The following is a 23540-nucleotide window of genomic DNA, read 5'->3' as shown; positions in this document are numbered from 1 at the left end:
ACTTTTTCTAACTTGTGAGAGAGAAGTAGTTGGTGCTTATATTCATAGCTCGTCATATCATTAGAGTGCTTATATTCATAGCTCATCATTTTTGGGGGCGAGGAGTTATTTAGTTCAGTGATAGACCATGAGAGCGATGATTGATTCCTTAGGCCTTTATTGCACAAAACCACAATAAGGCACACTTATCAGTGATAATGGGTTGAGGCACACTATCGATGATAATGGGTTGAGGCACCTCAATATTGCAAGGCTATTCCATTGTGCAATTGCACAACGTTCCCCAATTCATAGTCCTGCAATCATACTTTTGCATACCCTTGTAATCCTGCACAACTGCTATTCTGTATTTCAAACTTTGAAAAAAAAAGAGCAAATATAACTATGTCATATAAAGCAAACAGAAAGCTGATAGTTTGGCAATAGTGAGGTGGAAGGGGGACAGGGAAAGAGGAGGAAAATCCTGCCTCTTGATGTCCTTTTACTGCTGTCGTGCTGGCACAGATGTGCAAGAGGTTCATCACACTGAGATAGGTGATGAGAACATTATGTGGTTGCAGTCTATTGGCAGATTTTGCCTATTAATAGGTAGGGTTGAGATAACCATGATTAGGAGGTAGACCAGCAATGGGATGGGCACATTGTCCTGTGATAAGAGCCATCCCCAAAAGTGATGCCACTTTGCCTGCCTTGTGCAATAAAGTCCTTAGTGTCATGTGGTGAAAATGGAAAAGTCTGGAGCAGTACTTTGCTGCCATCTTTTCTTTTCTTGTCTCTAATCCACATCTCGACTTTTTTGCCATAGGTTACCCAGAGCCTAAGCTCTACTGGTTCAAAGACGGCCAACCATTGCATGTGTCGCAACGACTGCTGAAGACCGACAAGAGAGAGTTTCATGCTCTTGAAATTCTTAATGTCACAAAGGAGGATGCTGGTGAATACTCTGTATTTATTAGCAACTCCGCTGGTTCTGCTTACTCAGCTGCCAGATTGGTTGTCAAAGGTGAGTACCATGTCTGGTATAATAGGTTGCGTTTTTCATTTAATTTTAGTTGTTAAGTTATATTTTGCTTTTATATATTGTGTTGTCATTTTTTGCTATTATGAGTGTATTGTTATTGTGTTCAGGCATTGATTGGATGCCTTTTATGTTTGGAATCTGCCCTGAGTCCCTCCAGGGAGATAGGCGGAATATAAATAAAATTTATTATTATTATTATTATTATTATTAATATTAATATTATTATTATTATTCCAATCTCTGTGTGTCTTGGAACAGTTTCTCTTTGTAGAGATGTTCAAAGCCTTTAACAACACATTGAACATCATCATCATCATTATCAACAACGTGACAATGAAACAAGCTCTTATACCTATAAGTGAATGGTAGTAATCCTAAACATTAATGTACATTTTCCTATTGTCATGCAAGCATTACATAGACAAGCAAATTTGAATTAGAGTTCCACCAGATATTACCTTGATTCAAGGCAGAAACTAGAAAGGTGGTATAAAGGAGATCAACGATATTTTTGGCAGGGGGGACAAGCAATCCCACCGCTGCCACCAGTATAACAAAGATCAACGACACACTGGGCAGAGGGGACAAACTATCACACCACTGCCCACCAGTGTGAAGGGTTAACGTTCAGCTGGACACTACTTTAACAAGGATAAATGACTATGACAAAGGGGGAAGACTCTCTTATCCCACCTCAGCAATATTGTTGTGACCAACTAATTTAACGATGTTAATTACTGATGTAATTGGTAGTTTCGCCGCCACCACCTCAATTATATGTCTGAGGAAAACATGAGTGTGAATGTGAAATAGGTAAAGTTTGTTCAAGCCTTTTGTTCTTCTTTAAAGACTGCTTCTCTTGCTGACTGGACTGAAATTTAGTTTTCTTTAGGCTAGCTGAGATCTAAGGAATGTGACAGACCGAGGCAGACACCAGTTTAAGATGAAATTCAAACAGGTTTATTTAAACTTGGTGAATAAATCAACTCTTAATAAGAGTGGTATATAAGCGTAATGCGGTTACATGAGGCTTAGCTGGTTAGACAAGCAGTCTTCTCTTAAGACTTTAACTTTTGTTTCCTGTGAGTTCCTTGCTTCACACTGTTCACTACACTGACACAGTGTGTCCCTGAGAACAGCCCACTGACTGCCTCACAGAGCAAACCAGGCTTTCCTTCACTGACCCTACTATGTACAGTGAACCAGGAACCTTTACCTTCCCTATGCTCTAACTACAAGGCTCACTTCAAAAGTTCTCTCTCCCTGTCTAAATTCTTCACAGCTCCCTCTTCCTAACTATCCTTCTACACTCTCCGATGTTTAAAGCTCTTCTCTCCACTTGTCAAAAAGACACAGCCTTTTTCCCTCTAAAAGCTAACTCCTCCCCTGACTGCTCTAGCCAATCAGGAGTCAGCTGACTCCTCCCTCTTGCCTCTTAGCTCTCCTGCCTATCTCTCAACATGTCAGCTACTGACTTTCCAGGCTTCGGCCTTCCTGGCAAAAGGTTAGATTCATCACAGTGGAAATATATTAATTCCCCTTGGATTTGAATAAAGATTCACCATGTTAGAATATTGTCAGTTGTTGTCAATTCATGGTTCTATTGTTGTTTCTGTTTTGCAGAGCCTTATGAGAAAGACGAAGAGCCAAGAAAAGGTGAGAAAGGAAATGGAGGAGGGAAAGAATTGTTTAGATTAGATTGTGGTACTATCAATCAGCAATGTTTGGAGCAGTCAGGATTTTTGCTTGCTGCCCAGCCCATATGTTATTACTATCTTCTTTCTGGGCGACCCTTCAGAGCAGAGCTGTGCTAAGGAGGAGGGCTGGGGTGAAGAAGAAATGAGATCTTGCAATTGCACGTGTGTGTTGTGACTCAGCAGAAACCACAGAGTGCCTCTGATGAGGATGATGGGATTCAGGTTCACAATCTGGTTCAAAATGTCCCTGTTACAGTTAATTAGGAACAGGGTGTGGAAGTTCAGTTTTCCACAGCAAGGAATGAGTTTGTTGATACTGAAATTAGCCAGGTGCAGGTGCACATTGACTCAGAAAAGGAGGACAGTTCTCAGCCTGATAATGAGCAGGAAGACAAACTGGATAACACTAACGAACAGACTGACCTTGACGAAACGGGAACTTTAGATCATGCTGACCATTTGGAATTCAGAGTTCGAAGGAGTGTGAGAATAGCTAACAAGAAGGAGGTCAGAGGCCAAAGAAATACTTTCATGTATTGCAAAGGGTATTAAGCAGTGTGTTTGGGACCAAACCTTTGTAAGAGCAACTTTTTGTTTAACCATTTTGCCTCTCTGGATTATCTTGCAGTTCTTGTGTTCATGGTCTCAAGACTCAGTCATGTTCTCATGGGATTTTGCTTTGCTGGTGCCTTTTTGGATCATGCTTCAAAGTATTATTTTGTATTGATCTTTTAGAGCAATACTTTTGCTTTTAAGAACTTTTTATCTTTTACTTTTTAATAAACTATAAAGACTTCTGGCTGTGTGCAGTTTGGTGTTTTCAGCAAGGTGAACCTATTCTGAGGTGCAACAGTGTGTTGGGGTGGATGGAGAACAGGCTTCTCTAAGATCTACTGCATTTCCTGCATCAGTGCAAGGACCCAGCTGGATCCTACCCATAATAATGAAAATGTAGCCCTTGACTGAAATCTAAGGCTCATTTCCTTTAGGAGTGCCTTGATCAATTCCAGTGATTTCTTAGGATTGCTTCAACATGTCCAAAGCCAAATTAGCATTTTATTATCTTACTTTTTAGACATTGAGCAGCTGGTACCTCCACGATTCCTTGAGAGATTTACCAACAAAAAAGTGAACAAAGGGGTCAGCATTACCCTTTCCGTGAAAGTTGAAGGTAAATGATCTTAACCATGATTTTCCCCCTTCCTAGTTATTTATTTATTTATGTGTCAAAAGCATTGCATAAATAAAACAAGTATAAAACTGATTCTCCCCCCCCCCCCCCAGTTATTGAATTTGCAGATGGTACTTTTGGTGTACTGTGATTTTAATCATTAAATGCCATACCTTTTGACATATTAGGATCTTGTCTCAGTCAGCTTACAGTTTAAAGCAATGATGGCCAAAGGGCAATCCATTTTGCAAGATATAAGTGTCCCTTCATTCTTGCATCTCCTAAACTCTTTCTTTCTGTGTGTTCTAAAATACCCAGTTCCTTGAAAAGGAGGATGTTGTCCATTTTGTCATGTTTCCAGGCATTTTGCAGCAAAGTAAAAACAATACAAGGGCCTAGTCATGGTTGAAGGCCATTTTAGAAGATGCTATCTTCTAGATTTGGAGTGTCGTGGTCTACTATGGGACTACGGTAACACAGTGGGTTAAACTGCTAGCTGCAGGAAATCTGCTGACTGGAGGGTTAGTAGTTCGAAGCTGCAAGTCTCAGCTGTCAGCCCTAGTTTCTGCCTACCTAGCAGTTCGAAAGCATGTAATGCAAGTAGGTACTGCTCGGGGAGGAGGTAAAGGGGTTCTCCATGCAGACTTGCTGGCAACACAATCAGAGAAGTCTATGTGTTAGAGACCCTAAATTGGTTCTTCTTAGGTCCACATCACGGGAACACGTAAGGAAGGAGACAGTCCCAAAAGAGATTTAAAAAACCCAAGGTTTATTTTAGTTTCTTCATGAAGAAGACAGACAGCCTGGCAGCATGCGCAGATGCTACCCTTCAAGTGACTGCCGCGCCCCTCCTCTTTTTGTGCTGACTTTTATACTCAAGTAATAGGTCATGGAAAGCACTCTCTTTCCAGCCCCTCTCCCTTGACCTTTTGATGGAAAGTACCTTCTTGTACCTGCAGACTCTGCGCTTAACCACAACCTTTGAACTTAACCACAACACAACTTCCAACCTCTACATGTCATATCTTGTTTCTTAAAAACATTTTCTTCCCTGTTGCTCCTTTTCTACAGAGAAAGGGTATGTTTCTCTTTTGCTGTTAATTTCACTCAAAGCTGCTTGCTTAGCATTTGCAAATTTCACTCAAAGACCCTTTCATATGGACAACAGACTCCTCAGCATGGAAAAATGGACCAAGAGCACTTCCTCATGGCCAGTGTTGAGCATTACCTCCAGATGCCAGAGATGGAAGGGGATGGCCTTTACCTCTGTCTGTGCATTGTACGTTGTGTTAAAAGGCCTTGAATGTTTGACTTATATATGTAAAAGTAATCTGCTGTGAGTCCCTCTGGGGCAGTGGTTCTCAACCTGTGGGTCACCAGATGTTTTGGCCTTCAACTCCCAGAAATCGTAACAGCTGGTAAACTGGCTGGGATTTCTGGGAGTAGTAAGCCAAAACACCTGGAGACCCACAGGTTGAGAGCCACTGCTCTGGGGAGATAAAGCGGAATATATATAAAAAGTGTATTATTATTATTATTATTATTATTATTATTATTATTATTATTACTAACCCAACTACTTCCTCTAGGAAGCCCACCGCCCTCCGTGACTTGGTTGAAGGAAGAGACTGATGGAGAAGAGATCCTCTGGATCAAGGCGGACACTCCAGGCTACAAACTGGCCAGTTCCAACATGCACCACAGCCTTATCTTGCTGGATGTGAAAAAGGGGTACAGTGGGAACTACACCTGCATTGCCTCCAATCAGGCCGGCCAGTCGATCTGCAGTGCAACGCTAGAAGTTTTAGATAGTAAGTTCTTCTCCATTGTCTTTTGTTAATAGAGGTCGAGTATTCCCTTATCTGAAATGCTTGGGACTAGAAGTGTTTATACACAATATTTTGAGCATTTCAGATTGCAGATAAGGGATGCTCCATCTGTGCTTCCTGTACCTGCATGCTTTGACTGGTTTGCAAAACATTAGCTACGAAAAACATAATTTCTGGGTTTTGGTGTGGACACCATTCTAAGACAAATAACCAGTTCTATAGAGAGATGACTTAGGACAGACACGGCCAAACTTCGGTACTCCAGGTCTTTTGGACTTCAACTCTCACAATTCGGGAGTTGAAGTCCAAAACACCAGAAGGGCTGAGGTTTGCCCATGCTAGACTTAGGTATTATATGGTATTATATTATACATTTGCCTCTAAAGAACTACTACAATAAGTATTGTCGAAGGCATTCATGGCCGGAATCACTGGGTTGTTGTAGGTTTTTTTGGGATAAAGGCCATGTTCTAGAGGCATTTTCTCCTGATGTTTCTCCTGCATCTATGGCAAGCATCCTCAGAAGATGCTTGCCATAGATGCAGGCGAAACGTCAGGAGAAAATGCCTCTAGAACATGGCCATACTACAATAAGCTTTCCACATTTCCACACATAAAAGAATTATGGCATTCATGGGATTGCCATAAGTTTACGGTTGACTAAAGGCGCGTATTCAATAAAAAGCTAATTTAAGATTGGAAAGAAATAATTTATAATCAAATGCTGAAAATAAAGGGAGATGTGGAAAGATAAATTATAGCTTGTAAATAGAAATTGTAGCTTGTAAATATGACAACAGATCTTTCCCCATAGCTCCACCTTAAGCCAAAAGAGGGTATTTGCTACTTGAAAAATCTAAGGTCCACATCTCTATCACAGACTTGTTCAATCTTCTCACTGTTACAATTTGAATTATAATTTTTAGTTGTATGGTTTTGTTCATTCTCCTGCAGTGAAGGAGGCAGAATCCCTGACCCAGGAGCGTGTGATGGTGACCGAAGCTATCATGACGTCACTTGGGTAAGTTGATGGCAGTGTGGCCAGAAGAACTCACAATCTGAATACACTGTGCAATTATGCCCTAAATATGCCCCTCACACAACCTTTTGGAGGACATTTTGTTAAAATTCAATACCTGATACCAACCATGGAAAAGAGAAGATAAGAATGTATGTTCTCAAAAATTATACGAGCGCACTAGTCACAGAAATAGGGATTGTCCAAACAGTAACAGTATGGGGAGCTTGTCTGTTTTTATCCAAATTTGGGTGACTTTGCAATATGGCTAAGATTCAAGTATTGCAATGAATGTCATGGTTTCAATTCAGAAAGGAAAACTAATTTATCTAGTTTTGAAAATCAGTGTACCGTAGATATAATTTGCCATAATTTTAAGGCATCTTTTCAGTTTCTTTCCCAGGAAATCCCTGCGGCCCATTACTCATTTTGATACTTTGGTATTTAGACTAGCAGAGTGCAATGGGCTGGGCTGATTCAATTTTCCCAAAAGCTAAGAGAAGCAATTGTTCTGGATGCTCGTAATAAAACTTAAATGTGTGTGTATTGGGGAGGGGGAGTATTCATTCAAGGATAGGAAGGTAGAGAAATAAAAATAATGCAATGTGATTTGGTTAGCTTCTAAGCATAGGAGTAGCTTGGCTAATGGCTACCATAACTGAGGTTGGGACCCTCCCAAATTCACTTTCTTCTCAGGATGTATCCTTTTGAATACTTGGTTAATGCATTGATGTTATGCACCCCACAGGTGTCCTGCTATAAATCACTCATTAATCTGTAATAAAAACTTTAAGTTTTTCAGTTTTACAAATTCATAGTATTCTAAGGTCTCCTGGAATGTCTCCTGAGGAAATACATTGTTTTCTCCTCCTTTTTTGTTGCAGGTATGAAGACAAGGAAAGAAACGAACGCGGGTAATGTTTGAGTCTTTCTAATATGTAGTTTTAATGATATTTTAAATGTTTAGATACTCGGAGGATGAATCTTGGTGAGGCACCAACACTGTTTGGCAGAGAAGGCTAAAGAACTTATGAAACTACTACTCCTAGGACTCCATAGCATTGAAACATGGTGTTTCAAGTAATGGCAAATTGCATTAGTTCTACAGTGTGTTGTGGTTCAGACAGATGATGATGAGGGGATTGGGATTCCAGAACCTGGAGAGCTTGGGAGAGTGGTGGATGGTTCTTTCAATGAGAGAAATGAGGGGATTTCAGGGCAAAATTCTGTCTGTGAGTTGGGGATGAAAGTGAAACTGTTTTGGAGTCCAGCAGACAGGGAGGTGACTTTTCACCCACAAGAAGCTTAGCAACCTCAGATAAAGATAGCTCATCTGGGGGGAAAGCTGGGCTAGATAGGGATATCAGGCTCAGGAAATCAAGGAGGATTCGCGAGAATGGAAGCAGGGAGAAAATTCCACAAGCTGGAAAGCCAAAGTCAAAGAAATGAGTTCATGTTTTGCAGCCCTTAAAGTAGAGAGTGTCTCTTTGGGAATTCAGATCAGGCAACGCTACGAAGCTGTGAAGATATCTAGTCCTGGCCCAGTTCATGGTTCTAGTCTGAGATCTTGGGAGTTTTGGTTATGGATGTTTCTGGATTCATGTTCATGTTTTGATTCTTGTTTTCTGATCTAGTCTCATGTTATGACTCTTGTTGTCATATACATTATGGATTATATGCATTATTGCCTTTGAAGTGTTTTACTCTTTATCAGTTGAGTTGGGCTTTTTACTTATTGACTACTTTTTATTATTACCTGCTGGATTTTGCTTTTCTTACTTCTTTTGGTGTCCCCCCCTTTTTTTATATGTACTTTTATATAAATAAACTGTTTTTCTATTGCTTTTGGATTCCTGGTTGGTGGTAAGAGCAAGGTGAACTGTGGTTGAAGTGCAACACAGTGTAGGTGTGTCTTTTGTCTGGATTTCCATTTTGTCCATTTATTTGACAAAAAATAGAGAAAGAGAGAAAATTAGGACGATGGAAGACTGCCAAGACTTCCATGTCTGTCTGTCCTTGCCATGGTTATGTGCAGGAAAACTTCCCATTATCTTGCTTCTAACCCAATATCAGAAAACTCCATGTGTAACCAGAAAAGTGGCACATTATTGTTACTTTCAATATCTCAAGATAAGAATGAGATGTCTGCTTACTTGTTCACCCTCTCTTCTATTTTTCTTTTCTTGTTTGTCAGGGTTGGGGTTTCAGTTCAAACACCTGAAGCACAAAAAGGTAGGAAAAGTTGTTACAATTTCATTCATACTGAACCGTTTACATAATGACTGCTTTGTGTTTCATATTACATTCACTAATGTTAATTTGTTTCCTAGAATACTTGTGAAAAAATAAATAATTTTTCATTGGAGAATGGGGGCAGGGGGAACCCAACTGTAAATAGTAAAATAAGCCCACCATACCATCAGAATCTCCCTCCCTATAGTACAAAAATGGTTTCCAATGTAACATACATGGTGCATCTTTATGAACAATGGCACTCTAGGAAATTGCATTCCTCAGTGCAACTGTCTCTTTCGGCAGGAGATGGAGAAGCCGCTCGGAGCCATATTTCACTTACGGAAGTTGGCACGGAGGAGTTTCTCCAGAAGCTGACCTCACAGATCACAGAAATGGTCTCTGCAAAGATAAGTCAAGGTGAGCTTCACAACTTCACGTTTATAGGAGGCAACCAATATTGAAGACCGGTTATCAATTTAAGATGCCCATACATCCTAGGTGAGCTTCAGGTTTCCTGACCATTTCTGACAATTTCCAATGGTTGGGGTTGGGTTGACACACCTTCCTCTTGGCACGTTTCTCTCTTTCACCCTCCACCCGTGCCTCCTCAAATTCTGTAGCACTGCTGGTCACAGCTGACCTCCAGCTGGAGTGCTCAAGGGCCAGGACTTCCCAGTTCTCAGTGTCTATGCCAGAGATTTTAAGGTTGACTTTGAGCCCATCTTTCAATCTCTTCCTGCCCACCACCATTCCATTTTCCGTTCTTGAGTTCGGAGTAGAGCAACTGCTTTGGAAGGTGGTGGTCGGGCATCCGGACAACATGGCTGGTCCAGCAGAGTTGATGCCGGAGGACCATAGCTTCAATGCTGATGGTCTTTGCTTCTTCCAGCATGCTGACATTTGTCAGCTTGTCTTCCCAAGAGATCTGGAGGATTTTCCGGAGGCAACGCTGATGGAATTGTTCCAGGAGTTGCATGTGACATCTGTAGACAGTCCACGTCTCGCAGTCGTATAGCAGGGTTGGGAGGACAAGAGCTTTATAAACAAGAACTTTGGTTTCCCTACAGGTGTCCCAGTACTCAAAAACTCAGCTTTATTTCAAGTAATCTATACATATCAAATTGGCGCCCCCAGTAGTTGGAAGTCTGTTGGAAGTAGGAAAAATGGGTTTATATATCTGTGGAATGACCAAGGTGAGACAAAGGACTTTTGTCTGCTGGGGCTAGGTGTGAATGTTTCAGCTGATCACCTTGATTAGCATTCAATGGCTTGGAAGTGCCTGGGGGGAATCTTTTGTTGAGAGTGATTTTATGTGCCTGTTTGTTTCCCCTCTGTTGTTTTGCTGTTGTCATTTTTGAGTTTTTTAATACTGGTAGCCAGATTTTGTTCATTTTCATGGTTTCTTCCTTTCTGTTGAAATTGTCCACATACTTGTGGATTTCAATGGCTTCTCTGTGTAGTCTGACATGGTGGTTGTGAGAGTGGTCCAGCACTTCTGTGTTCTCAAATAATATGCTGCGTCCAGGTTGGTTCATCAGGTGCTCTGCTATGGCACATAAAATCACTCTCAACAAAAGATTCCCCCCAGGCACTTCCAAGACATTGAATGCTAATCAAGGTGATCAGCTGAAACATTCACACCTAGCCCCAGCAAACAAAAGTCCTTTGTCTCACCCTGGTCATTCCATAGATATATAAACCCATTTTTCCTACTTCCAACAGACCTCACTACCTCTGAGGATGCTTGCCATAGATGCAGGCAAAACGTCAGGAGAAAAATTGCCTCCAGAACATGGCCATATAGCCCGGAAAAACCTACAACAACCCAGTGATTCCGGCCATGAAAGCCTTCGACAATACATTGATTTCAAATGTTTGCTTCCTGCAAAATAAAGTAGTAATCTGTAGAGCATCTATTGGTTCTTTGTGCCTCTTAATTGTTTATCTCTCCTTTTCAGCCACACTTCGAGTCCCTGGAGCTGATAGCGATGATGAATCCAAAACACCATCTCCATCCCCAAGACATGGCAGGTCCAGGCCTTCATCCACTGCTCAGGAGTCTTCCTCTGAATCGGATGAAGGGGATGCCAGGGGAGAGGTATCATACCTACTTAAGTCAACTTGTTGCAAGCATTTCTTTTTCAAGAAAAAGCAACCACAATACAGGGACCCTTTGGCATCTGCTCAGCTTTGGCTCCAGGGCTATCTGGTAGATACCAAATGCTTGGGTCCTCATCCCATTATATACAGTAACAGAGGAAAATGGGTTCCCTATATAAAATGGTGAATTGCACCGGGACTGTGGCGCAGCTGGCTGGGAGTCAGCTGCATTAGATTGCTACTGACAGAAAGGTCATGAGTTTGAAGCCATCCCGGGCTGGAGTGAGCTTCTGACCATTGTGTAGCTTGCTGTTGACTTTTGCAGCCCGAAAGATATTTGCATCTCTCAAGTGGGGGGGGGGGGGCTGTTAATTAATTTACAACGCCATAAAAATCTCCAACAAGCATGCAAAGCATGAGGAAGTACTCCATCAGTGTCACAAATGGACGGTGAAATGACAGCTCCCCTGGTGGCCAGAATACTCTCATGAAGCTGGAATGTTAAATGGCCTCTGTGTGTTTGCCTATATATGTTGTGTGTCTATGGCATTGAATGTTTGCCAAGTATATGTACATTGTAATCTGCCCTGAGTCCCCTTCGAGGTGAGAAGGACAGATTATAAATACTGTAAATAAATAAATAAATAAATAAATATCTCAAACAAATACTGGTCATAGTCCCCTTCTACCCTGTCCTTATAACCCAGAATCTGATCCCAGGTTGTCTGCTTTGAACTGGATTATATGAGTCTCCAGTGCCATATCATCTGGGATATAAACTGATAATCTGGGATCAGATCCGGGGATATAAGGACAGTGTAGATGGTATCTGAGTATCTGAAATGATATAGGGTTACAACAGGGCATTACTGGACATCAATGTGGTGTTCAAGAAGTAGTCAAATCAAGGTTGTCTTTTGGGATTATTTTTGTGCCATGGTTGGCTGAATCAGTGGATGCAGAACCCATGGATATGGAGGGTCAGCAGTACTGTGTTGCAGAATGACATTGCAGTTGGAATGGGCAGTTGATATGTATAAGGTAAAGGTAAAGGTTGTCCCCTTACATTAAGTCCAGTCATGTCTGACTCTGGGGTGTGGTGCTCATCTCCATTTCTAAGCCAAAGAGCCAGCGTTGTCTATAGACTCCTCCAAGGTCATGTGGCCGGCATGACTGCATGGAGTTATCCTATATAAACCAGTGTCTGAACCCAAGGGGCAGCTGGGCTTTCCACAGAAGTTGAGGAAGCAGGAACCCATTTTGTTTCCTTCTGCTTCAGGGTAAGCTTCTTTAAATTTAACAGCTTTCAGTGCTGCTTTCTTTGAGGGGAGGGGCTTCCTGAGTTTAAAAATTAACTGCTCTGCTTCAGGGGAGGGGCTTCCTGAGTTTGAAAATTAACTGCTTTGTCTGAGAGGCGGAGCTTCCTGGTTATCCTATATAAACCAGTGTCTGAACCCAAGGGGCAGCTGGGCAACTCGTACACTCAGTAACCTATACTTTCACCCCTGCATACAGACAACAACATCAAACACACACCAAGGGGAGGTCATTAGCAACCTCCAGATGGAACAAACACGAAAACTTCCCGTCTCATGCACAAGCTGTGGCATGTTCAGCTTTTTCACACTACAGTTACTCAATTACATCTGCCCCAAGTGTACACAGATCACTCGCATGGAACACAGGATACGACAACTTGAGGACCGTATTAAGACCCTTAAGGACATTCAGGAACTTGAGCTGTTCTTAGACACCACACACCACACTGGCCTAGACACGCAGCCCATATCACACCAACATTACGGGGGGGCTCAACAGAACAGCACCTCAGATGTGGACAACCCTCAGGCTTGGAGAAATGTCACCCTTAGAAGGACACATAGGACCCGGAAGCCTCCTCAGAATACTTCCGCTCAGCTGCAGTTACACAATAGATTCCAAATTCTCACACAACTATCACCTGACCAAGAAACACAACATATTGGGGAAGACCAGAATGGCTTAGATACTGATCAGTGGCTCATCCTTGATCAGTGTGCGGGGGATAGCCCTGACTGGGACAACACTTCACAACATTCACACTTGTACAATCCTGCAGGTGTACCATCCCCAACCATAGACCAGGAGCAACAGGAACACATACAGGAGAACCATAGGCTCTTGGACGAATCTCAATGGATTGTCCTTGACGAATGCACCGGGGATGTCGAGGAGGAGGACAACACTTTTCACCTACACAATTCACACCAACAGGATCACTTTTCTGGAGACCTACACACTACATTGCACAAAAGGGGCCCTGTCATTCCTGAAAGTAAACAGGTCTTGGTAGTAGGCGACTCCCTCCTTAGAGGAACGGAAGCTGTCATTTCCAGACCAGATGGGATGGCTCGAGAAATATGCTGCCTACCGGGGGCAAAAATACACCATATCACTCAGAGGCTCACCAGGCTCCTCAAGCCCTATCACCGTCCTCCCCTCATGTTGATTCATGTAGGAACCAATGATACTGCAAGGCATACGTTTCAAAAGATCACAAATGATTTTCGAGCTCTAGGAGCAATGCTAAAAGAATGTAATGTACAGGTGGTCTTTTCATCCCTCCTCCCTGTTGTAAGACACGGACCCACAAGAGCCAGAAAAATAGTACAGGTCAATGACTGGCTTAGAAAATGGTGTCAGGAGGAACGCTTTGGCTTCCTCGACCATGGCCTGCTTTTCCAGGAGGATGGCCTACTGGCAAGGGATGGGGTGCATCTCACACAAGTAGGAAAACACCTTTTTGCTCACAGACTCGCAAACCTCATTAGACGCACTTTAAACTAGGTCCACCGGGGGAGGGGGACAACAGCCTTGCGAACACTACTTTACCCATAATGTCTGGGAATCGCCAGAAGGCTAAACGGAGGGCTGCACAAACACGACAAGGACCAAGTGCCAAAAGCACAATAATCCCAATTAAACAGCTCAAGGGAAGATCCCAGGGGCTCACATGTCTTTACACTAATGCACAGAGCATGGGAAATAAACAAGACGAACTCCAACTTCTAGCACAACACCACAAATATGATATCATAGCCATCACTGAAACCTGGTGGGATGACTCCTATCGCTGGAATGTAGATATCGAGGGGTATAACCTCTTTCACAGAAACCGAACAAAGGGGAGAGGAGGCGGAGTAGCCTTATATGTCAAAAACTCTTATGCTGCAGAAGAAATTCAAGACAGCAATCTGGGAAACCAGCTTGAAATCATCTGGATAAGAATCAAGGGAACTGGGACTCAAAAAGATGTCGTTGTAGGCATCTACTACAGACCCCCAAGCCAGGAGGAAGAACTTGATGAAGTCTTCTGCCAACAGTTGACCAAACAGGCACAGAAAAGAGATGTAGTAGTCATGGGCGATTTCAACTATCCTGATATTTGCTGGAAAACAAACTCGGCCAAGAGTACAAGGTCCAACAAATTCCTCGCTTGCCTTGCAGACAATTTCATGGTCCAGAAGGTAGAAGAGGCAACAAGGGGATTGGCTACTCTTGATCTCATCCTAACAAATGCGGAGGACCTGATCGATGCGGTCGAAGTGGTAGGATCCTTAGGGGCAAGTGACCATGTGCTCCTGCAATTTGAGGTACAAAGGAAGGCCGAAACTAAGACAAGTCAAACCTGCATTTTGGACTTTAGGAGAGCTGATTTCCAAAAAATGAAGGAAACGCTGAGCAGCATTCCGTGGACACAGATACTAAAAGACAAGGGAGCTACGGATGGATGGGAATTTCTCAAGAGTGAAATACTCAAGGCGCAATTGCAAACCGTGCCAACAAAGAGAAAAAATAGGACAAGTGCAAAGAAGCCAGAATGGATGTCCAAAGAACTTCTAACTGTGCTAAGACACAAAAGAGACATGCACAAGAAGTGGAAAAAGGGAGAAATCACCAAAGAAGAATACAAACAAATAGCCAACACCTGTAGGGAAAAGGTCCGCAAGGCTAAAGCAAAAAACGAGCTCAGACTTGCCAGGGACATTAAAAACAATAAAAAGGGCTTCTATTCTTATGTCAGTAGAAAAAGGAAAAACAAGGAGGCGATAGGACCTCTTCGAGGAGAAGATGGGGCAATGCTGACAGGGGATAGGGAAAAGGCAGAACTACTTAATGCCTTCTTTGCCTCGGTCTTCTCACAAAAAGAGAGTCTTCAACCTCAGCAAGATGGCGTGGATGAGGGATTGGAGGACATCCAACCCCAAATTGGGAAAGAAGTCGTCCAGGAATACCTGGCCGCTCTTAATGAATTCAAGTCCCCAGGGCCAGATCAACTACACCCCAGAGTATTGAAGGAACTAGCGGAAGTCATTTCGGAACCATTGGCAACCATCTTTGAGAGTTCTTGGAGAACGGGAGAAGTTCCAGCAGATTGGAGGAGGGCCAATGTGGTCCCAATCTTCAAGAAGGGAAAAAAGGACGACCCAAACAACTACCGTCCGGTCAGCCTCACGTCGATACCGGGCAAAATTCTGGAAAAGATTGTTAAGGAAGCGGTCTGCAAACACTTAGAAACAAATGCAGTCATCGCTAATAGTCAACATGGATTTATCAAAAACAAGTCATGCCAGACTAATCTGATCTCTTTCTTCGATAGAGCTACAAACTGGGTAGATGCGGGGAATGCCGTGGATGTAGCGTACCTGGATTTCAGTAAAGCCTTCGACAAGGTCCCCCATGACCTTCTGGCAAGGAAACTAGTCCAATGTGGGCTAGGCAAAACTACAGTGAGGTGGATCTGTAATTGGTTAAGTGGACGAACACAGAGAGTGCTCACTAATGCTTCCTCTTCATCTTGGAAAGAAGTGACGAGCGGAGTGCCGCAGGGTTCCGTCCTGGGCCCGGTCCTGTTCAACATCTTTATTAATGACTTAGATGAAGGGCTAGAAGGCATGATCATCAAGTTTGCAGACGACACCAAATTGGGAGGGATAGCCAATAGTCCAGAGGACAGGAGCAGAATTCAAAACGATCTTGACAGATTAGAGAGATGGGCCAAAACTAACAAAATGAAGTTCAACAGTGACAAATGCAAGATACTCCACTTTGGCAGAAAAAATGAAATGCAAAGATACAGAATGGGGGACGCCTGGCTCGAGAGCAGTACGTGTGAAAAAGATCTTGGAGTCCTCGTGGACAACAAGTTAAACATGAGCCAACAATGTGATGTGGCGGCAAAAAAAGCCAATGGGATTTTGGCCTGCATCAAGAGGAGCATAGTGTCTAGATCTAAGGAAGTAATGCTACCCCTCTATTCTGCTTTGGTTAGACCACATCTGGAATATTGTGTCCAATTCTGGGCACCACAATTCAAGAGAGATATTGACAAGCTGGAATGTGTCCAGAGGAGGGCGACTAAAATGATCAAGGGTCTGGAGAACAAGCCCTATGAGGAGCGGCTTAAGGAACTGGGCATGTTTAGCCTGAAGAAGAGAAGGCTGAGAGGAGATATGATAGCCATGTATAAATATGTGAGAGGAAGCCACAGGGAGGAGGGAGCAAGCTTGTTCTCTGCTTCCTTGGAGACTAGGACGCGGAACAATGGCTTCAAACTACAAGAGAGGAGATTCCATCTGAACATTAGGAAGAACTTCCTGACTGTGAGAGCCGTTCAGCAGTGGAACTCTCTGCCCCGGAGTGTGGTGGAGGCTCCTTCTTTGGAAGCTTTTAAGCAGAGGCTGGATGGCCATTTGTCAGGGGTGATTTGAATGCAATATTCCTGCTTCTTGGCAGGGGGTTGGACTGGATGGCCCTTGAGGTCTCTTCCAACTCTTTGATTCTATGATTCTATGAGTGCCGTTACCTTCCCGCCGGAGCGGTATCTATTGATCTACTCACATTTGCATTTTTTTCGAACTGCTAGGTTGGCAGAAGCTAGGGCTGACAGCGAAAGCTCATGCCGCTCCCTGGAATCGAACCTGCGACCTTTCGGTCAACAAGCTCAGCAGCTCAGTGCTTTAACTCACTGTACCAACTTGTTTCGTTTTCTTCTAAGTTTCTATGCGCAAATACAAGCATATTAAAGTCATTTGTATATCCTACTCAGCCACAGTGTATATCCTTAAACCTGGGTGGGAATCAGTAGTGATGGAAGACAATTCAATGATGCCATATTCCTGTTGTTACTTTTACAAAGGAGGTATTCATGCTGCTCCCTGGAATCGAACCTGCGACCTTTCGGTCAACAAGCTCAGCAGCTCAGTGCTTTAACCCACTGTACTACTGGGGGCGCCAATTTGATATGTATAGATTACTTGAAATAAAGCTAAGTTAGGGCACCCCTTTGAATGGAAAAGAATGGGGGAAACACAATGTTCACATACAACAAACCAAATAAGCTTCTTTTGCCCATTTGTAGACTGAACCTTCAGCTTCTCAGAGAGTCAACTTTATGCTTTCCCTCCAAGGGAAACCATGCTCCATTATTCATTGCACAAAAGCGATGTGATGCTCTTCAAGGGCTTGCACAACGTTTCTTCTTAGCTTGCTTTGAATCTTTTATTATAGACATACAGAATGGATGCTACTAATGTCAATGTGACTTATTTCTGAGTAACAAAAGTTAGGGAAGGGTTACAACAAGAGGAAAAAAGGTAATATAGTACAATGCTTAGAACATTTTGTCCTGTGTACTTTCCAATGCCCCTTATTTCTACTGAGTAATGTAGTACCACCCACTTATCTTTGGAGGATAAGTTCCAGAGGCTCATGTGGATTTGAAAAACCCCATTGAACAAGTGAATTATCATAAGGAATTCTTAGTGAGGACACTGATCTAGGCATTGTTAGGTGCTTCGGTACAACTCTGTGTCAATCTTGGATGGAACCACGCCATCGAATTACATGGAGAACCTAGAACATGTCTAGAGAGGAGGTATTGTAGCAGACCTGGGTAAATGAAACTGTAGGTACACATACCCTAAGAAAGCTTCCTTTCTACAGATCTTTGACATCTACATGGTCACAGCTGACTATCTGCCCATGGGAGCTGACCGTGAAACCATCACTCTGAAGGAAGGGCAATATGTGGAGGTCCTGGATTCTGCTCATCCTCTGAAATGGCTGGTGAGGACCAAACCCACCAAGTCCAGCCCATCAAGACAAGGCTGGGTTTCTCCGGCCTATCTGGATAAGAGGCTGAAGGTAAGGACCACCCAAGACTCCTTCCCAACTTGGAGACCAACAGCTTGTTTTGTTTTCTTCTAAGTTTCTATGCACAAATACAAGCATATTAAAGTCATTTGTATATCCTACTCAGCCACAGTATATATCCTTAAACCTGAGTGGGAATCAGTAGTGATGGAAGACAATTCAATGATGCCATATCCCTGTTGTTACTTTTACAAAGGAGGTATTCATTGGGTTGTTGTAGGTTTTTCCAGGTTATATGGTGATGTTCTAGAGGCATTTTCTCCTGACGTTTCGCCTGCATCTATGGCAAGCATCCTCAGAGGTAGTGAGGTATTCATTGTATTGTCAAAGGCTTTCATGGCCAGAATCACTGGGTTGTTGTAGGTTTTTTCGGGCCATATGGCCATGTTCTAGAGGCATTCTCTCCTGACGTTTCGCCATTGAAGCCATTGAAATCCACAAGCATGTGGACAATTTCAACAGAAAGGAGGAAACTATGAAAATGAACAAAATCTGGCTACCAGTATTAAAAAAACCTCTAAAATTACAACAGCAAAACAACAGAGAGGAAACAATCAAGGACATCTAATCACCTCTCAACAAAAGATTGCCCCAGGCACTGCCAGGCCATCAAAGGCTAATCAAGGTGGTCAGTTGAAACATTCACACCTAGCTCCAACAGACAATAGTTCTTTGTCCCACCCTGGTCATTCCACAGGCATATAAACCCATTTTCCTAGTTCCAACAGACCTCACTACCTCTGAGGATGCTTGCCATAGATGCAGGCGAAACGTCAGGAGAGGATGCCTCTAGAACATGGCCATATAGCCCAAAAAAACCTACAACAACCCGAGGTATTCATTTCTTAAATTATAATTTAGAATTTTTAGAGTTTTTTTTCTATTACCTAAAATGATAAAGCCTAAAAATTTGTTATCATTTATCAACTCTTGTCGTTGAGGAATCTGGGTGAACCGTACCTTGATGGACAACGAAATCTCTCCACCAAGCTCTGTGACCAATGTTTCCAAAAGTCACAATGTGCTTGTGTTATAAGCCAAATGCTTTCTCTCTAATGTTTCTCTCTAACTGTTGTGTGGTCTGTGACATGGATGAATAGTTTAATAACCAACACAAGCTCTCTTGTGGACCTGCCTCTTAATAGCTCCTGATCCCCAGTGACTCGGGTTGTATTTCCTGTCTTTTAGCTATCTACAGAGTGGGGCGTTGCAGAAATCCCCGAGTTTCCTGGTGAATCTGTTTCCGAGGATGAATATAAAAAGAAGCTGAGGTGAGCAGCACTGTGTTGGAAGGTCCTTTCTTGGAAGAGCTTTCCATTCTCTTGTTACCTCTGAAGCTCCAACTACCCATGTTCTTAATGCAGGTGGCCCTCCACATTTGCATGGTCAACTCTTGCAGATTTGGTTATTCATGGTTTTGACTGAAATGTTCTCTCTAAGAATCTCTAGGTCTTTTGGGGAGACTTTGCAATCAGTGTCAACTGGAGGTTGTCCATAGAGCAAGCATGGACAAACTTGGGTCCTCTAGGTATTTTGGACTCCTGCAATTCCTAACAGCTGGTAGACTGTTAGGAAATGTGGGAGTTGAAGTCCAAAACACCTGGAAGGTTCAAGTTCGCCCATACCTGCCATAGAGTCACCCTGAAGTACCTAGTGATTTCCTAAAGAGAATATCTTCTGGCAAAAGTTGACAATAGAGACATGCTGGAGGATTTAGACATTCCTAAAGGGATGTTCCTTCTTAAGAGAGCATTCAAAGTCATTTCCATTTGCCTACAGTCTGAAGCGATACGCAATATTACCTTTGTACCTATGGGGCCAATACATCCATTTCATTGATCCACTTCTGACAAAATGTGGCATTCTGGACATTTTCTAGGCCCTTCACTATGACCCTGTAGTATTCCTGGTTTGGAAGTCCTTAACTTCAATAGGAGCCTGTGTTATCTGCATTTTTGCATAGTCTGGGGAGGTATTCATGATGGAGATGGCGATCCTGCTGTATTCTAGTCTGTCTCAGAAGATTTCAATTTTATTGCCTTGTTTAACCCTGTTGTTTCCAGCCTTGAGCAAAAGGCCACTATACACAAAAAGTAATACAGTAATATTTCATATAACTGCATTACTTTTTGTGTATAGTGGCCTTTTGCTCTTGTACTTCGGGGAATCCTTTCTCTCTATTGTTCCCTGCCTTTATTCACAAGGAGAGATAGGTAATAAATTATTATTATTATTATTATTATTATTATTATTATTATTATTACCTCACTGTGTCACAGCAAACGAGATCTATATGCTGCATTTTGTATCACAAAATCACAAGTCGAACTCTTCCCAAGCGTCTAGGACTGTGTGATGTATTTCCAAATGATGCGCACAGATCCAAGTCAGGTGCCCTTTTGCAGTTGACAGATCGTGATTTTGTCAACGTTTATTATTTCCAAATGTTGGCTGAGATCTTTTGACACGGCACCCAGTGTGCCAATGACCACTGGGACCACCTGTACTGGTTTATGCAATCAGAGCCTTTGCCGTTCGATTTTGAGGTCTTGATAATTTTTCCTGTTGTTTTTCCTCAATGTGACTGTCACCTGGTATGGTGACATCAATAATCCAAACTTTTTTCTTTTCCACAATCGTGATGTCTGGTGTATGGTTTATGGTGATATTATTATTATTATTATTATTATTATTATTATTACATCCTTATTTTTCTGCAAATATAGTCTAAGTAAGGGTATTCTTGCAGTATTTTGATTCTGCAAGAGAAGTGTCTCTTTGCTGAGATACTTATTTATTTACGATGTGATGAGTATTTAGCTGAATTGAAGTTGTTTTTCCAATGGATAGAATCAAAAGGCAACAGGCATTTTTTTATTTAAAAACTGACCGTGTGTTCTCTTGTATTATGGAATGATGTTCTCTCAATGAAAGCTTCTGGCACCTTTCTCTTTTTATTTCCATGTTCCTCTTCAGTCCCATTATTCAGGATTTGCTGAACTCCGAGGAGGAGTTTGTCAAGGACCTGCAGTTCCTCCAGACTCATCACATCCAATACACGGAGACCTGCGCCAATGTCCCTGTTGCTGTTTCCAGCCAGAAGCTCATTATCTTCAGAAATATCACCGACTTGACACACTTCCATTCCAGGTATGTGCATTAGAAGTGACTGCACAACAGTCTAGATCAGGTATGGGCAAACTTGGGCCCTCCAGGTGTTTTGGACTTCAACTCCCACAATTTCTAACAGCCAGTAGCCAGTAGTTATTTAGTTGAAGTCCAAAACACCTGGAGTGCCCAAGTTTGCCCAAGCCTGATCTAGATGTAAATGTGTAAAACACCCTTCCCTCTTCGGGAGGAGAAGCCACTTTGGGAGGGAAATTTTGGAAACATATAGAAATGGGAAAAGATTCAAGTTCTCCACATCTCTGTATCCCTTTCCCAAGCTGGAAAAAAGCACTTGGCTTGTTACTACACCATTGTACATATTGTGTTGTTCAGGTCCAGTGATAGGATTCTCACACAGTTTGAAATGATGGTACAGTAGAGTCTCGCTTATCCAACATAAATGGAACAACAGAGTGCTGGATAATCAAAAATGTTGGATAATAAGGAGGGATTAAGGAAAACCGTATTAAATGTCAAATTACATTATGATTTTGCAAATTAAGCACCAAAGCATAATGTTTTGCAACAAATGGACAGAAAAAACAGTTTAATACTCAGTAACATTATGTAGTAATTATTGTATTTACAAATTTAGCACCAAAACATTGCAATGTATTGAAACAGCTGTGGATCTGGGCAGGAGGCAGACTACACTGGATAATACAAAAGGTGGGATGAGCGAAGGTTGGATAAGTGAGACTCTATTGTATGTGAAGGCTTGAAGGAGCCAGCTATTCTTTGTTACCACATCTCTACTTTTTAGCAGCCCAACATTGAACCATTCTATGGAAGGGAGGAAAAAACCTCAAAGTAGGAATGTGTAGAGTGATGGGGATGTCTTCCAAGATGCAGAAAAGACATTGGAATCCTGTGTTGTAGGGATTAAAAATCAATATTAGCAATGGGAGGTCATGATTATATGGAAATCTACATGGATTTTCCGTTGGGCATGTTTGAATGGAAGATGGAGCCAGCTTGCCTTCTACTGCTCCAGAGACTAGGAGCTGAAGCAATGGGTTCAAAATATTAGGAGAAGAAATTCCACCTAAACATTAGGAACAACTTCTTGATGGTGAAATCTGGAATATGCTGCCTTGGAAGGTGGTGGAATCTCATTTTCTGGAGGTTTTGAAACAATCTGAGTGGCCTTTAGTCCAAAGGGCTTGATTTGTATCTTCCTACGTAACAGAATGGGGTTGGACTGGATGGCCTTGGGACCCTATCCAACTTTATGATTTTATGTTTTCTTGGTCCCGCAACAAGAGACCAGCGAGTGTCTGACATGCCCTTCTACATTCCTGTTCACTTCATTGAGTCTTCATTGAAAGAAAAATATTGTGCCCATCTGTTGCACTCCAGGACAGGAAAGCCCTCTGACTTTAAACACCACACCGTTGGATAGGGAAACAATCCTTTTATTGAAGATAATTAAAAAGCAGTAAAGTAAAAAAGCACTTTAAAGAAATAGGTTAATCCAATTAGGTAGGAAGATAAGCAGGAGCAAAGTAGTCCAGGGTAATAGTCCAGCAAAGTACATGAAAACAAAGTCCAAACTTCCCAAATAAAATGGAAGAAATCAGGAATCATGAATCCAAGGCATGACTATAAAAGCATAGAATTCAAGAATCAAAACCATGAAACAAAGGCACTTAAAACATGAATTTTCCAAGCAAAGCTTCCATGAAACAAGGACAAGATCTTGACTTGATTCCAAATGATGCTTCATCTGATTACATATCCTGTACTTGGAACTTTTATCCCCTCGTTAGCTATGTCTCTAGCGCTTCGAAATTGGTTTCGCTTTATCTGAGAATTTCTTATCTTTTTCTCTCGGAGCCTGGCAGAACGCCAAAACCACTGTCCGGCTCTCCTGTTTTTACTAATCTCCTCCCGTCTATCTATTTGCTCATTAATTTCTGCAGCTGGGTCAGGTGCCAAGCTCTTTTCATGTTTCCTATCATGGGAACTCTTTGGTAACAATTCAGAGAGCACACTATCATCCCCACACCCCTCAGGGACAGTCTCATGGGAAACTTCACTTTGAACAGGGATCTCCTGGTCATTCTCTGCATCATTATCACTGACCAAACCATTGCCATCTTTAAAC

The 23540-nt window shown here is 42.3% G+C and overlaps 1 protein-coding gene across 1 annotated transcript in view; it reads left to right on the top strand.

Annotated features, from left to right (window-relative positions):
• Window positions 1–23540, top strand: part of OBSCN (obscurin, cytoskeletal calmodulin and titin-interacting RhoGEF) — a 289411-nt gene that overhangs the window by 179619 nt on the left and 86252 nt on the right. The window contains exons 66-77 of the mRNA XM_067470395.1: window positions 806–1003; window positions 2645–2677; window positions 3794–3889; window positions 5479–5700; window positions 6673–6739; window positions 7621–7650; window positions 8931–8968; window positions 9275–9388; window positions 10930–11069; window positions 18056–18256; window positions 19454–19536; window positions 21242–21415. Coding sequence (XP_067326496.1) covers window positions 806–1003; window positions 2645–2677; window positions 3794–3889; window positions 5479–5700; window positions 6673–6739; window positions 7621–7650; window positions 8931–8968; window positions 9275–9388; window positions 10930–11069; window positions 18056–18256; window positions 19454–19536; window positions 21242–21415 — 1396 coding nt within the window. The remainder of the gene's footprint in view (window positions 1–805; window positions 1004–2644; window positions 2678–3793; window positions 3890–5478; window positions 5701–6672; window positions 6740–7620; window positions 7651–8930; window positions 8969–9274; window positions 9389–10929; window positions 11070–18055; window positions 18257–19453; window positions 19537–21241; window positions 21416–23540) is intronic.

The sequence above is a fragment of the Anolis sagrei genome, chromosome 6 (assembly GCF_037176765.1).
Source record: "Anolis sagrei isolate rAnoSag1 chromosome 6, rAnoSag1.mat, whole genome shotgun sequence".
NCBI classification, from domain to species: Eukaryota; Metazoa; Chordata; class Lepidosauria; order Squamata; family Dactyloidae; genus Anolis; species Anolis sagrei.
Note: the sequence above shows the minus strand (reverse complement) of the source record. Positions and strands in the feature narration are given on the sequence as shown.